Raw genomic sequence first — 13,925 nt, 5'->3', positions numbered from 1 at the left:
CGGTAGCCTCGTATGACATTGTTATTTCCAGTAGGTGACACTAGAGACCCCAGTGTTAGATGGATTTCTCTCCTCAAGTTAGACCTTAGGTAACATCATAGTAACTTCAAACTGTCATCCTCAAATAAGGATTAGAAGTATGAATAAGTTTGGTTTAATATGCATATTATTACACAGTAAGAGGTTAGGGTTGTTGCTCACATTTTATAACAATCAGTTACAGGGGATTTAAAACCACTAAAGCAATACATGTGTGGCAATGCTACATGATATTGCAAGCTCTCCATTTAACATATACATATTTTTCAAACAATCTGACATTATATAATACAAAACATGATGACATTGAATAATCATTGTAGCTGAGAGATACGGTATTCCACATTTTAAGGGACCTTATCCAGGCTGTACGGCGCAAAATAATCCCCCAAACCATACCAATTTAGAGGTGTTCTGAATTGACATTTCATTTTTGAAAGATCAAACCACAAAAAATATTATTCAAGAACATTGTAAAAAGTGTTGATTTAAACAGTAGACATTATTCTGTATTTGAAACCTCAGAGTGGCAAACTACTTGAACAGTGGCATATGTCGTCTCTGGGACTGGAGATGCTTTAACGCTGGCCCTTAGTATAGTCAGGTCGCTGTAAGTAATAGTTTCCTCTGTCAGCTCTGCCCTGGATTTCTCATAGTTCTCATATATTTGCTCATTTGCAATCACAACCTGAAAAACAAAGGAAATGTGTACAGTACTGTACTGTAGCAGTCAATCACGAGAGGCAGTTAAGATGATGCTTCAGCTCCTGCATAGTATTATTTTGTGTTATAATTTATGGATATATTATGTTAGTATTGTAGTTAGTATCAAGTGTTTGGGAAACTATTCACTGATGGGTCATATATTCATTGAACAATTGTGTACAGTATTATATAGTATTTAATTGTATTAAGTATGAAATATCCTTACCTGTAGTTTGCCTCTCATTTCTGTTTCATCATTAAACCCATTTGCTTTTGCTGACCTTTTAGCTGTAAACCATGAGGGAAATTAGATCAGTGTACCCTCAAATGCTTTATTACACATGTGGAATAGGGACAGTTCCTTTTTCCATTTGTGTAATAACAAAAACATCTCAACTCCATTTCTCTATTACTGCATAGCATGTGTAGCAAGTGTTAATGTACAGTAAAGTATTTTTCTTCAGATACAGAATACAGTTATGTACATTCTGATAATATTCAGGTTTAGTACAAGTCTTCTTACTCACCCAAAGCTGTCTTCCTCCATAAGGTATACAAAAGCAAACATGAGGCACACAGAATCAGGAGTAAACAAATGCAGATGAGGGCAATGGTAACTGCCGTGAGCCTTCAGAGTAAAAGTATGAGAGAACAAGAGTGGTAATCTCACGCATGGACATTATGTCATCATATTCATCTTTTGACCATTTTTTATTCTCTAATTTTCATGTTCAGTATCAGTTCACTTTTGATGAGAATGATTAAAGAAAAAAACATGGCATTAATTTGTTGGTGAGTTGTCGTCTTACCGTTGCTCATTGGCTGATGTTGTTGGCGCTGCTGTAGTTGGTGTTACTATGCACGTATATCAATTAAAAGTAGCCATTGTTTGTTACGTATGTATGAAGAAAACAATCCAACAATAAAATAATCAGATGGTCATCATTCTGAGCTCTGTTTGTGGTCCAACAACAATATTTGACCAGTGCTTTGATATTGTATCAATGTTACATTACTACAATTACATTAAGCTACAGTACCACAACATGAATACAACAAATGGTTTGCTCATGACAACGTCAGTCTCACATTATCTTTTGTTTGAGAGATTGTGCCTGTTTACTTAAAGTCCCAATCACAGCCAACAGAAGGTCACCTTGCAGTTCAGCATACTAAGTCGATGAGCGCTAACGAATGGTGCTTCCATATCACTGTTATGAAGTGTGAGAACCATTTAGAGATTTCAGTTTTTAATGTTTTTGATGACAATGCAAAGATGTATGCAAGAGAGCAGGAAACGACTTACTTGATGCTTGATTTCCCATTTTCTTCAGCAAGAGTTTCACTTCTCTATGAGAGAACAGAATCGATTGGGGGTAAAAGATCTAATCTCAAGGGGTAAAAGAATTGTCAAAAGTCAAAATGTTCCACTAGAAAATATTTCAGCATCTCAAAATCCCATGTATCATTTATTCATGAATAATTTACTTTTGTTTTGTCAACTCAAGACAATCTAATGAGGGAAGTTACAAAAGACAGGGGGTTACTTCACTTTTGCAATTTGCATCAGCTATAACGCAACAAAATGAAAAAAGTATCACATGGCAAGTATTGTGAGATTATGAAGAATTCATAAGGCCCTATAATGTCCCTGAAAGATCATTGACTGAGGTAAACTGTTCGCAATGATTCATACCTGCCAATTGGAATTATTGTGATGGTTAGTAGGCTTAGTAGGCTTTCTTCTCCCGTCTAGAAATGCCTCCAGCAGACAAGGTTACTACGGGAAATACGTAGAGCAAACCACCACCACTCATGACTTCTGCTTGCCAGCTGCTCACACCAGGACTGCACATGTTCCATTGTCATCAGCATATTTTTGCCAGACATGATCAAATGTTTTTGCGATACACTCAAGTGAGAGCGGAATAAATTATTAATTGACCCTAACCTTGATGATAATATAAGTGTGTTTACACATCTCTCAATGCCACAAATGTCACATATTTTCTTAGCAAACTCAGATGATAGATATAGGTTGCTTTTTTAGTTATTAATATCCCTTATCGGCAGAGTAGACCTCAACACACTTTTGGTCCTTTGGTCTGTTTATGTTAGCTACTGTATGAGATAACATTATCATTACTTGAACACTTGCGTGTGTGTGTGTGTGTGTGTGTGTGTGTGTGTGTGTGTGTGTGTGTGTGTGTGAGTGTGCGTGTTGGCAGGGTGCACCTGTGGAAAGTATGATAGGCAATCACACTTCACAGCTTTTGTCAGCAAATATAGTAATCTTTTTTAACACATAACAATCTTACATAAATAAACCCTAGTTAGCAAAAGTGCATGACAGGAAGTTTAGAGGAAATGCAGTGGGTATAAAAGTGGCAACTGTAGACTCACTCTCTGTACAAGGCAATCATGGGCAAATTACTATTTGTGACCGGTAAGGAGTTCACCGCAATCCTAACTCCTGAAGCTTTATGTACACTAATATATGTATGAAGTATGATGACAGATTTGATTCGTCTTTTTGTTGAATAGGTTTTACATCATCATGGTGATGATGATTAAATTATTATTATTTATGGTGATGATGATGATTACAGCCTTGTAGTTATCATATCTGAAAAATCATCTGTATTTTCTTATTAATTTAGAGCAAACCTTGGCATATAGTGCGACACACTAGCATTGGCTATTGCCATAGCATGAAGACATGTTTAATCTATGGTCTGTTTCCACAGCTCTGGCCCTGCTGATGCATGCACAGCTTGGTAAGTGGACTTCAAAGCATCAGTCTGAATATACAACAACAGCACAACTAAAACATATCTTCAGGTTGGAGACTGGGGTCTCAAACTCAATTTCAGGAAGACAGAGAGTGCACATGATTTCTTGTATTAAAGTTATATTACATTGTCGTTTGGACATCAAAACTCATTTCAGATTATCAGTAGGTGTGTGATGCATGTGTTCACAACAGTTTATATCAAACTCCTTATGTCTGCTTCTGTGCCCTAGGGTCCACCTACATACTGTCATGCTACTTCACCAACTGGGCGCAGTACAGACCACCCCCCACCATTTACATGCCCAATGACATCGACCCCTGCCTGTGTACCCACCTTCTCTATGCCTTCGCCACCATGAAGAACAACCAACTGGCCACCTATGAGTGGAATGACGTGGAGCTCTACAGCCAGTTCAACCAACTGAAGAACCAGTGAGTCATGTCTTCTCATAGACATAATAGACATACAATACTGTTCAGTAGAGCCTGTGAATGCAACCACAATGTGAATCATTATATGTCCGTTCCTTCAAGAAAGCATTCATGTTTCTTATTTTATGTGGAATGACTGTATTGTGCTTTAACAGGAATGGCAACCTGAAGACTCTTCTGTCTGTCGGTGGATGGAACTTCGGCTCCGCAGGGTAAGATTGTCTGTATTGGTATCATCTGTATTAGTTTGCATCATTTCTACTCCTCTTTTCAGGAATCATCACCTTTCTGTTTCCAAATCAGCTTCTCTGCTATGGTGGCCAGCCCCAACCTCCGCCAAACCTTCATCGACTCTGTCATTGTGTTCCTGAGGAAGTATGAGTTTGATGGTCTTGACATTGACTGGGAGTATCCAGCCAATAGAGGGAGCCCTCCTCAGGATCAGCAACTCTACTCTGTTCTGTTGCAGGTAACTTTCCTTTACCCCTGTTTCCTGTTTGGTTACGCAGAGTTTTTCCAGGTTCCCTCATATGACAAGGAAAAACTCTGGGTCCAATAGGCTATGATTAGGGCCCTTGATAAGGACAAACTCTGGGCTCTATGCATTGTATATAGCTGTAGATAACTGTTAAGATTGTACAAGGCATAAAACTAAAGGTTACAAATGTAACCCAGGTTCTCTGAAGGAGATTAGGGAGACCCCCGCCTATCACCTGTCCCAATAAAGGGACATGGCAAGCGCTCCATTTTATCCAGTGGCATTTCATCCAGCACCATTTCATCCAGCACCATTTCATCCAGCACCATTTCATCCAGCACCATTTCATCTTCACAAGCTCAGAACAAGAGAGCTTGTTCTCCTTCAGAGAACCTGGGTTACATTCATAACCTCTAGTTCTCTTTCAGTCGACTTGGTTTGACCCGTCACTATGGGACCGTGCAAAATGCCCCGATTGCTTGGTCCAAATTGGAAACCTGTACGGGTACAAGGATGTAACTCATCTACATCATGTAGTCTCCAGACCAGCATTAAGGACAGAATGCGCCACAGAGGGTTCAGTCACGTGCAGGCTGCAAACCTAGAAGGCTGCACTTCTCCCTTCTCTGTCCTTCTTCAGGGCCCAGGACACTACCAACCCACGGGTACCAGGTGTGATTGAATAGGGGTCTTTAGAGAAACGTACACAAGACTGCGTGTCACATAGTGAGGGGTCGGACAGAGTCGACCCGAAAGAGAACAACATAAATGGAACTATAAATGAATCCAATCTCAAGGGGTAAAGAAATTGTCAAGTCAAAATGTGAATATTTCACTAGAAAATATTCTCAGCATTGTTGTTTCATCTCAAAATCCCATGTATCATTCATTCATGAATAATATAATAATATAAAAGAGAGGAGGTTATTCCACTTTTGCAATTTGGATCAGCTATAACGTAACAAAATGAAAAAAGTATCACATGATTTACTATTTTACACAATCGTCGTTGTGTAAAATAGTAAATCAATGATATCTGTTTGTGTTTAACAGGAAATGAGAGCTGCCTTTGAGAAGGAGGCCAAGCAGACCAACAAGGTTCGTCTCCTTCTGTCTGCTGCTGTTGCTGCTGGGAAGAGCAACATGGAGTCTGCTTACCAGATCCCTCAGCTTGGACAGTAAGCATCCACATTCACTCTATAGTGGCCTGCCTGCTCTGCTGTCACACACAGTTATGTTTTATTTTACCAAAATATATACTGACTGATGATGTGATAATGATGATATAATATGATGGTAATGTAAACCATTTGCCCTCACTCATACTGTGTGGAAGCAGCCTCAGTTACTGATTCTGTTAAGTCAGTGTTACACTACAGAATGCTGCACTGTGACATGCAAAACCCCCCAGATCTGATCATTTCAGGCTGTTGTTTATAATGGGGAATAGTTTGACACTTGTGTCCCTTCTTCTGTCTTCTCCACCTCCAGAGCCCTGGATATGATCAATGTCATGTCATATGACTTCCACGGCTCCTGGGACCCCATGACCGGGGAGTGCAGCCCCCTGCACCAGGGCCCTGCTGACAATGGAGGCTTCATCTACTTCAATGTGGTGAGTACAGGACAAGGGTGAAACTGCTGGATGGCTCAGCTGCCATGCTCAATGTCATGACACATGTATTACTATTAGACATTTACAGCATGGGTAGTTCACCTACAGGAAATATCAATCAAGGTGTGGTCATGTTTGATGTGATATTACATGTGACTGATTGATTGACTTTATTTGATGCAAAAAAAAATCTAATAATACAATTTATGGCATCTAAGTGGATATGTACTGTACATTGTAGTTGGAGTCATCTGAAGAAAGATGACATGTACTGTATGGAGTCAGTTGTTGAACCAAGCAGGCAGCAAACATGATGCTGAAGCTATTGTCTTCCAGGACTATGCCATGAACTACTGGAAGAACCAAGGCGCCCCTGCAGAGAAACTGCTGGTTGGTTTCCCAACCTACGGCAACACCTTCACCCTGAAAAACCCAGCCAATCATGGAGTCGGAGCTCCAGCCTCTGGTGCTGGAACGCCAGGGAAGTACACCCAAGAAGCTGGAGAGCTGGCTTACTTTGAGGTACTTTAGTGGTGATACTCATTTCTTACATTGTGGGCCTACGTAGCTGTTGGTGGAGCATGGCGCTAACAACACTTAGGTTGTGGGTTCGATTCCTGCTGGGACCATAAATACAGAAAACATGTATGCACTCATTGTACTGCAATTCCCTTCGGAACAAAAACATCTGCTCAAAAAGTATATATAGTAGCATATTGTATAGTACATCATAGACAAGGAACATACTTGAGGACCTTAATATCGGTTGGTTTCCATGGTGTCTAAACAGTGGATTGACTGGTAACTTCATTTTCGAACAGATCTGTGGATTTTTGAAAGATGGAGCGACTCAGGTTTGGAACGCACCACAGGACGTGCCATATGCTTACAAAGGAAACCAGTGGGTGGGTTATGACAATATGAGGAGCTTTGAGCTCAAGGTAAGGAAACAAACAGGTTGTACATGTGCCTGTCTCTGCATAGTGATTAGTGGTTAAACATTGGATTGTGTGATAAAGAAAACTGAAAGACTCACACTTACAACTCATATCCATGTACAATGAATATCTGAAATGCTTAGTATAGGTGCACTCTAGTGGTTATTGTGCAGCAGTGCATCAGTTTTTTCCCCCTGTGTTCCTCTGCATGTGTTGACAGCTTTCTGACAGCTTAACACACAAAGGTGTTTCTTAGGTCGAGTGGCTGAAGAAGAACAACTTTGGGGGAGCCATGGTGTGGACCCTTGATATGGATGACTACAACGGCGTCTACTGTAATCAGGGAAAATACCCACTCATCAACGTCCTCAAAAAAGCCCTCAATCTGGATCAAACATGTAAGGGCCTGCCCCACATATCTCATTTTGTTCACCAAATTAAACTGATTGCAAATGACTACATGTTGTGGTAACAGACCAAATGCATGAATTCAAATATATTTTTAGATGTTACATTTACATTTACATTTATGGCATTTAGCGGACGCCTTTATCCAAAGCGACTTACAACAAATACATTTGTTTAAATAAGTGAATCATCTATCCAACAGTCATCATAAGATAAAGTAATCAATGCTCATACCAGGGGCCATTGGCAGTTGTAATGCCAGAAGCCTATATATATATATATATATTGGATTGTGTGATAAAGAAAACTGAAAGACTCACACTTACAACTCATATATATATATATATATATATATATATATTTCTTTTTTTTTTATTAACAGGAGAGAACTTGTACAGGGGGGTAATGGGGGTGAACAGGTCTCTAGGGTATGGGGTAGGGTTAGTACAGGGGGGGTAATGGGGGTGAAGAGGTCTCTAGGGTACGGGGTAGGGTTAGTACAGGGGGGGTAGTGGGGGTGAAGAGGTCTTTAGGAGGGACTGTTAAATAATTTTTTAATTAAATTATTTTAAACCTATTTCAGCTTGCGCTCCCCCTGCAACTCCTCTGGCCCCTATCAAGGGTGACGGAGGCGACTCTGGAGATGGTGGCAGCTCCAGTGGTGGCAGCTCCTCTGCAGGCAGCAGCTCCAGTGGCACCAGTGGCATGAACAGTGGGTTCTGTGCTGGCAAGTCCAACGGGATGTACCCTGACCCCACAAACAAGAACCAGTTCTACAACTGCAGCCAGGGCAAGACCTACTTCCAGAACTGTGCATCTGGTCTGGTCTTTGACACTGCATGCTCTTGCTGCAACTGGGCCTAAAGCCACAATTTCAGAATGACATGTACTATTCAGGGTTAGGAAGCTTCCATTTTAGAAATGTAACCTCAGAGCCATGTATATGATTCTTAAGATAACATGTGAGGCCCCTTCTAGAGGGCACAACAATTAATATCTAGAGGTTATCTTCTTGAACATGTAGTCTGCATTCTTGTTAATAAAGCAATCAAACAACCGTTCGTTCTAATGTTTTGAATTCTCTCCGCAGTCTTTTCACCTGTTAAGATGAGTAATTATTCTTCAGGATATCTTTGCTGCCATTATTGGAATTTGGCCACTATGATGCAAGAGCAGAATATTTATGGTAAGTCTGAGGCCAATCCTCTTTTGAGCACCCAAAGCTTTGTCTGTGAATGTAATGCAATAATCATTTAAACATATTGTATAATAATGTCTGTGAATGTATGTATCTCTGTGAATTTATGTGTCCCATGTTGGAATCAAATCCACACCATTGATGTTGCAATTTAGCAACATTACATTCCCAACAACTGGACTCTAGACCAGCATAATAATTAAACATGTTTTAAAAGTACAATATGTGTAAAACATCCTGTCTTGTCTGTCATTTAATAGCAAACTTGACAACAATAAATGCATAAATATACACCTCTAGAAATATGTGCAGCATAGCACATGTAGGCTACATACAGGTGCAGCTTAAATTCACATGTTCAGGACACTTGCATTTGTGGGTAACAGAACCCACTCTACACTTTTTGATTACATAGATTTTGTAGGAAACTGGCTTTGCTTTCCTTCCCTCCACCTTACAACCCAAACAGCTGGCATTCGGGATACGACTTGGTATCCTGTTAGCGTCTCTGTCCATTCTGAAAGAGAATCAAAGCAGACAATCAATTAATGACTTGAACAAATGAATATCAGCAAATAGCCTAATAGTAATATTATTAGCCTATCTACATTATGTAGAATTATCTCTCAAAAGGCAGGACGTTATGGACCACACACTCACGTGTAATTCCATGGGGAGACAGAGTTTTTTGAGATAAACCTCAGCTGTGGAAGTTGTTGTGGAAGGTGAGGTTTGAATGTTCCGTTGTCCACCTTACACTGATTAGATATTTCATGACAGCAGTCTGACATGACAGCAGCCTGCACACCCAGGGTCAGCAGCAATCCCTGAGATCACAGAAAGGTAAATAAGTATATATAAATAAGTCAATATTCAATTATTTTTGCCATATTCACCTTATATAACTGTTTTTATCTTTTGTGGAAGGGCATTGCAATGTATTCATGTATGAAATGTGGTATAGTTTGATTGATTGATGAGTGAGAATGATCCATTCCCCAAAAAACATGCTATAGGCCTAGGTACTGCACAGATACAAGCTTTACATAATTCATCACATTATAAAATTAGTCAGTTATTGTATTGGTCTACATTCTAGTCCTAGTACTTTTTCTACTGGAATACATTGGAATTCACTGAATTGAAATCAAATTGACCCCAACACTGACAGATACAAGCTTCACTCAAAGCATAATGTTTTAAAATGATTTCACTGTATTGGTTTAGAGTAGAATATTTCCAATATAACCTGAGTCAGTGATAGTGAGGGCCTATCCATTTAAAGCCACAGCCACTGTACTCTGAATGGTCCTGCAACCACTGCACTCACAGGTACATCACCCAAAATGCAATAGATGGATAGATAGATTCAGGCGATGGCCTGAAGGCTGAAACGTTTATGTTTCCTCAATCCCAAAATTAAATAAATAGTCAAATAAACCTTTAAATATATTTTTTGGAGAGCAGCCCCTGTACTCACCAGTAGGGTGATAAAGTTCATGATGTGACCTTGGACAGTGTCTTCTGAAATCCTCTGAAGTAGTGCAAGGAGTTGATCAGGTGGGAAGGAGGAAAGGAGGAAAGGAGGTATGGACCCCCAGATCCTTACAAACTTTTACAGATGCATCACAGAGAGTATCCTGACTGGCTGTATCACTGCCCGGTACGGCAGCTGCACCGCGTTCGACCGTAAGGCTCTTCAGTGGGTGGTGAAATCACAGGCTACAAGCTACCAGCCATTCAGGACCTTTACTCTGAGAGGTGCAAGAGGAAGGCTGGGATGCCCTGTACTCTCTGCTGCCTTCTGGTAAAAAGTACTGGAGCATCCAGTCCAACAGGTTCCCAAACTATTTCGACCTCCGCCCTCTGGCACCTGTGGGAGCTGCACCGCCCCCGACTGTAAGGCTCTTCAGTGGGTGGTGAAATCACAGGCTGCAAGCTACCAGCCATTCAGGATCTCTACTCTGAGAGGTGCAAGAGGAAGGCTGGGACACCCTGTTCTCTCTGCTGCCTTCTGGTAAAAGGTACTGGAGCACCCGCTCCACTGACACGACCTCTGCCTCCCCCCACTCAACTGACACTACTTATGCCCACCCAGTTCAGTTATATTCTCCAGTGACATTGCACATTGCACATTTGCACTCTTATACTGTACATACTACTATTGCTACTGCCCAATATTGCTGTTGTGTTCTGCTGCTATACACTCTGCCACCTTATGTTATTGTTTTTTCTTCTTCTTCTTCTTCTTCTTCTTCTTCTTCTTCTTCTTCTTCTTATATTGGATTGGATTGTTGATTGCTTGATTGTTGTTTGCTGCATTGTTGAGGAGCTAGCTTACCCTAAGCATTTCATTGCATCATCTACGACTGTATTCTATGTATATAAATAAACGTTGATTTGATTTGGATTTGATTATTTAGAATGTGAAGAAAGCACAAATGTATTTACATTCACAATAAACATAAAGTTCAGAAGTACGCAACGCTTTAGAGGAATGTACAGACGTAAAGTCACAATTTAGTTGACAGTGTTGGGGTTTCGATATAGCTCAAATAGATGCTCTCCAATTTATAATGTTTGTGTTACTTTATTTAAAACACTGAAACATTTTCTCCTGAGTTGATAGGACTTTGATAGGATAAACAGTGGGGATAACAACTGAATGAACATCTGGTGTTGGAGTTGGTGTTGAGGCAGGCTGCTCACCTGAGGGCGAGGGGGGGAGACCGTTGGCCCCTGGCACTCTTCTGGGGCACCTGCAGCCCCGCCAGCTGGGAGTAGGCGCTCTGGCACCTGTGGGAGCTTGCCGGTGTGGAGGTCGGCAGATGAAGGGCTTGTCCATGGTGTGGAGTCGCATATGCGAGAGCAGGTTGCCGCAGGAGTTGAAGCCTCGATGACAGATGGTGCAGCACACGCGGCTGGCTGCGGACGAGGAAGATGAAGAGCAGGAGGAAGAGCCATCACAGAAGTCTGAGTCCTCTGTGGAGGGGAAAGGAGAAGCAGAAGGAAAAAGGAGTTATTGAGTTCAGAAACTTGCTAAATGTAGATGCATGGAACTGTCTGTGAATGTTGTCAACAGATAGTCAGATTAAATACTTTGAGATGAAAATGAACAATTATAAGAAATAAACAGCTTTCAGGATGAGCAGATTGTGGACAACAGAGTCCTGAGGAACCACTGTCCACTTACCTGGTCTTGAGTGGCCGTACACACACACACACACACACACACACACACACACACACACACACACACACACACACACACACACACACACACACACACACACACACACACACCTACCAGGTAGTCCTGGTAGGCCTGGTTGACCTGGTAGTCTTGGTAGGCCTGGTCTGTCTGGTAGGCCTGGTTGGCCTGGTAGGCCTGGTCTGTCTGGTAGGCCTGGTAGTCCTGGTAGGCCTGGTAGGCCTGGTAGTCTTGGTTGGCCTGGTCTGTCTGGTAGGCCTGGTCTGTCTGGTTGGCCTGGTTGGCGTGGTAGTCCTGGTAGGCCTGGTAGTCTTGGTTGGCCTGGTAGTCCTGGTAGGCCTGGTCTGTCTGGTAGGCCTGGTTGGCCTGGTAGTCCTGGTAGGCCTGGTAGTCTTGGTTGGCCTAGTCTGTCTGGTAGGCCTGGTCTGTCTGGTAGCCCTGGTTGGCCTGGGAGTCCTGGTAGGCATGGTCTGTCTGGTAGGCCTGGTTGGCCTGGTAGGCTTGGTAGTCTTGGTTGGCCTGGTCTGTCTGGTAGGCCTGGTCTGTCTGGTAGGCCTGGTTGGCCTGGTAGTCCTGGTAGTCTTGGTTGGTCTAGTCTGTCTGGTAGGCCTGGTTGGCCTGGTAGTCCTGGTAGGCTGGTAGACATGGTCTGTCTGGTAGTCATGGTAGGCCTGGTTGGCTGGTAGGCCTGTTCTGTCTGGTAGTCCTGGTTGGTCTGGTTGGCCTGGTCAGTCCCGTAGTCCTGGTAGGTCTGGTCAGTGTGGTCGGTCCGGGAGGCTTGGTTGGCCTGGTAGGCCTGGTCTGTCTGATAGGCCTGGTTGGCCTGGTAGTCTTGGTAGACCTGGTAGGCCTGGTTGGCCAAGTCTGTCTGGTAGGCCTGGTTGGCCTGGTAGTCTTGGTAGGCCTGGTCTGTCTGGTAGGAATGGTCCACCTGGTTGGCCTGGTAGTCCTGGTTGGCCTGGTAGTCCTGGTCAGTCCCGTAGGCCTGGTTCGCCTGGTAGTCCTGGTTGGCTTGGTAGGCCTGGTTGGCATGGTCAGTCCCGTAGACCTGGTTGGCCTGGTAGTCCTGGTTGGCCTGGTAGGCATGGTTGGCAAGGTCTGTCCTGTAGGCCTGGTTGGTCTGGTAGTCCTGGTTGGCCTGGTCTGTGGGGTGAGCATGGTAGGGGTTGAGTATGGAGTGGAGAGCCTGGTCTCTGTCCTGCAGACCAGCAAAACCAGCAGGACTCACAGCTCTCATTCTGGGCCTCACAGCCATCACTTGGTCTCTGACCAGAACACCACCAGCAGGACCAGCTGGACTCACAGTTCTGACTCTGGTCCTGACAGCCATCATCTGGTGTCTGACCTGACGACCAGCAGAACTCACAGTTCTCACTGTGGGCCTGACGGCCAACACCCTGGGCTCTAAGGGCCTACATATACCTCCAGAGCTCTCAACTGTCACTCCAGCTGCAGCCGAGGCTTTAACTGTCAATGAAGAGGGAACAACTGTTAGATAGTAAAAAAAAGAAGGACAATATGGTAACAGATAGCAGCAGTTGGACAGTAGTAGCTAGAAAAACATATTTATTCCACAAGATAAACACAATATTAGGAAGAGACCCTTTCACCTGAGGAGTTTCCCATGTTGAAGAGACAGGAGGAGCAAGAGAGGTCACACGTTTGTTCTTCCTCAGCAATATTTGTGTTATGAATGCGTGAATCGTTTCTTGGTGAAACATATGCATGTTTGGTTCTGTTTCCCGGGGACACAACTGTGACTTAATGGAGGATTCCAATAACCCCATGGAGATAGAATTATTTATTTTCTATATGACGTCATTATTGATTGATATTCAAGTATTCGATTGTGTTACTATTCAGCGGGAAACAGAACCAAACATAGGGCCGACATATGTTTCACCAAATGACAATGAATTTAATTCTACAAATGTAAAAAAAAAAGTAGTCTCACTGGGTTCCGAGATTTAAAAATTATGCATTCGTTTTTGTTTATCTAATCTGCTATCTGTATTTCACCCACTGGCAGGGGACGACGCGTCAAGCGCATGGAGGTAATCAGAACCAAAGACGAAGAAAAGTGCAGTTACTATTGGTTAAAGCTTCA

The 13,925-nt window shown here is 42.5% G+C and overlaps 1 protein-coding gene and 2 long non-coding RNA genes across 3 annotated transcripts; 1 reads left to right on the top strand and 2 right to left on the bottom strand.

The window, feature by feature from the left end:
• Positions 1 to 1,148: 1,148 nt before the first annotated feature.
• Positions 1,149 to 2,175, bottom strand: LOC310807805. The gene is made up of 3 exons (XR_014554336.1): positions 2,051 to 2,175; positions 1,554 to 1,599; positions 1,149 to 1,372 (listed from the first exon to the last, which is right to left on the bottom strand). It is a non-coding gene; the product is annotated as an uncharacterized lncRNA (long non-coding RNA).
• Positions 2,176 to 3,156: 981 nt separating this feature from the next.
• Positions 3,157 to 8,295, top strand: LOC310808278 (acidic mammalian chitinase-like). Its single transcript, XM_083675082.1, has 11 exons — positions 3,157 to 3,190; positions 3,492 to 3,521; positions 3,769 to 3,970; positions 4,126 to 4,182; positions 4,274 to 4,439; positions 5,502 to 5,626; positions 5,940 to 6,063; positions 6,400 to 6,585; positions 6,885 to 7,004; positions 7,258 to 7,399; positions 7,993 to 8,295. Exons 1-11 carry the CDS (start codon positions 3,166 to 3,168, stop codon positions 8,271 to 8,273), a joined length of 1,458 nt encoding a protein of 485 aa, XP_083531208.1. The 5' UTR covers positions 3,157 to 3,165; the 3' UTR covers positions 8,274 to 8,295.
• A 666-nt stretch (positions 8,296 to 8,961) lies between these two features.
• Positions 8,962 to 10,316, bottom strand: LOC310808334. The gene is made up of 3 exons (XR_014554357.1): positions 10,088 to 10,316; positions 9,268 to 9,434; positions 8,962 to 9,124 (listed from the first exon to the last, which is right to left on the bottom strand). It is a non-coding gene; the product is annotated as an uncharacterized lncRNA (long non-coding RNA).
• Positions 10,317 to 13,925: the final 3,609 nt, after the last annotated feature.

This window comes from Argentina silus, assembly GCF_951799395.1.
Source record: "Argentina silus genome assembly, chromosome: 8".
In the NCBI taxonomy this organism is placed as follows: domain Eukaryota; kingdom Metazoa; phylum Chordata; class Actinopteri; order Argentiniformes; family Argentinidae; genus Argentina; species Argentina silus.
Note: the sequence above shows the minus strand (reverse complement) of the source record. Positions and strands in the feature narration are given on the sequence as shown.

What these genes read in the sequence shown, in the direction of transcription:
- LOC310808278 (XM_083675082.1), top strand. Translation starts at nt 3,166, where the DNA reads ATGGGCAAATTACTATTTGTGACCG. An exon ending in TGAGGAGCTTTGAGCTCAAG is followed by an intron (nt 7,005 to 7,257) that starts GTAAGGAAACAA and finishes GGTGTTTCTTAG; the next exon opens with GTCGAGTGGCTGAAGAAGAA. An exon ending in CCTCAATCTGGATCAAACAT is followed by an intron (nt 7,400 to 7,992) that starts GTAAGGGCCTGC and finishes AACCTATTTCAG; the next exon opens with CTTGCGCTCCCCCTGCAACT.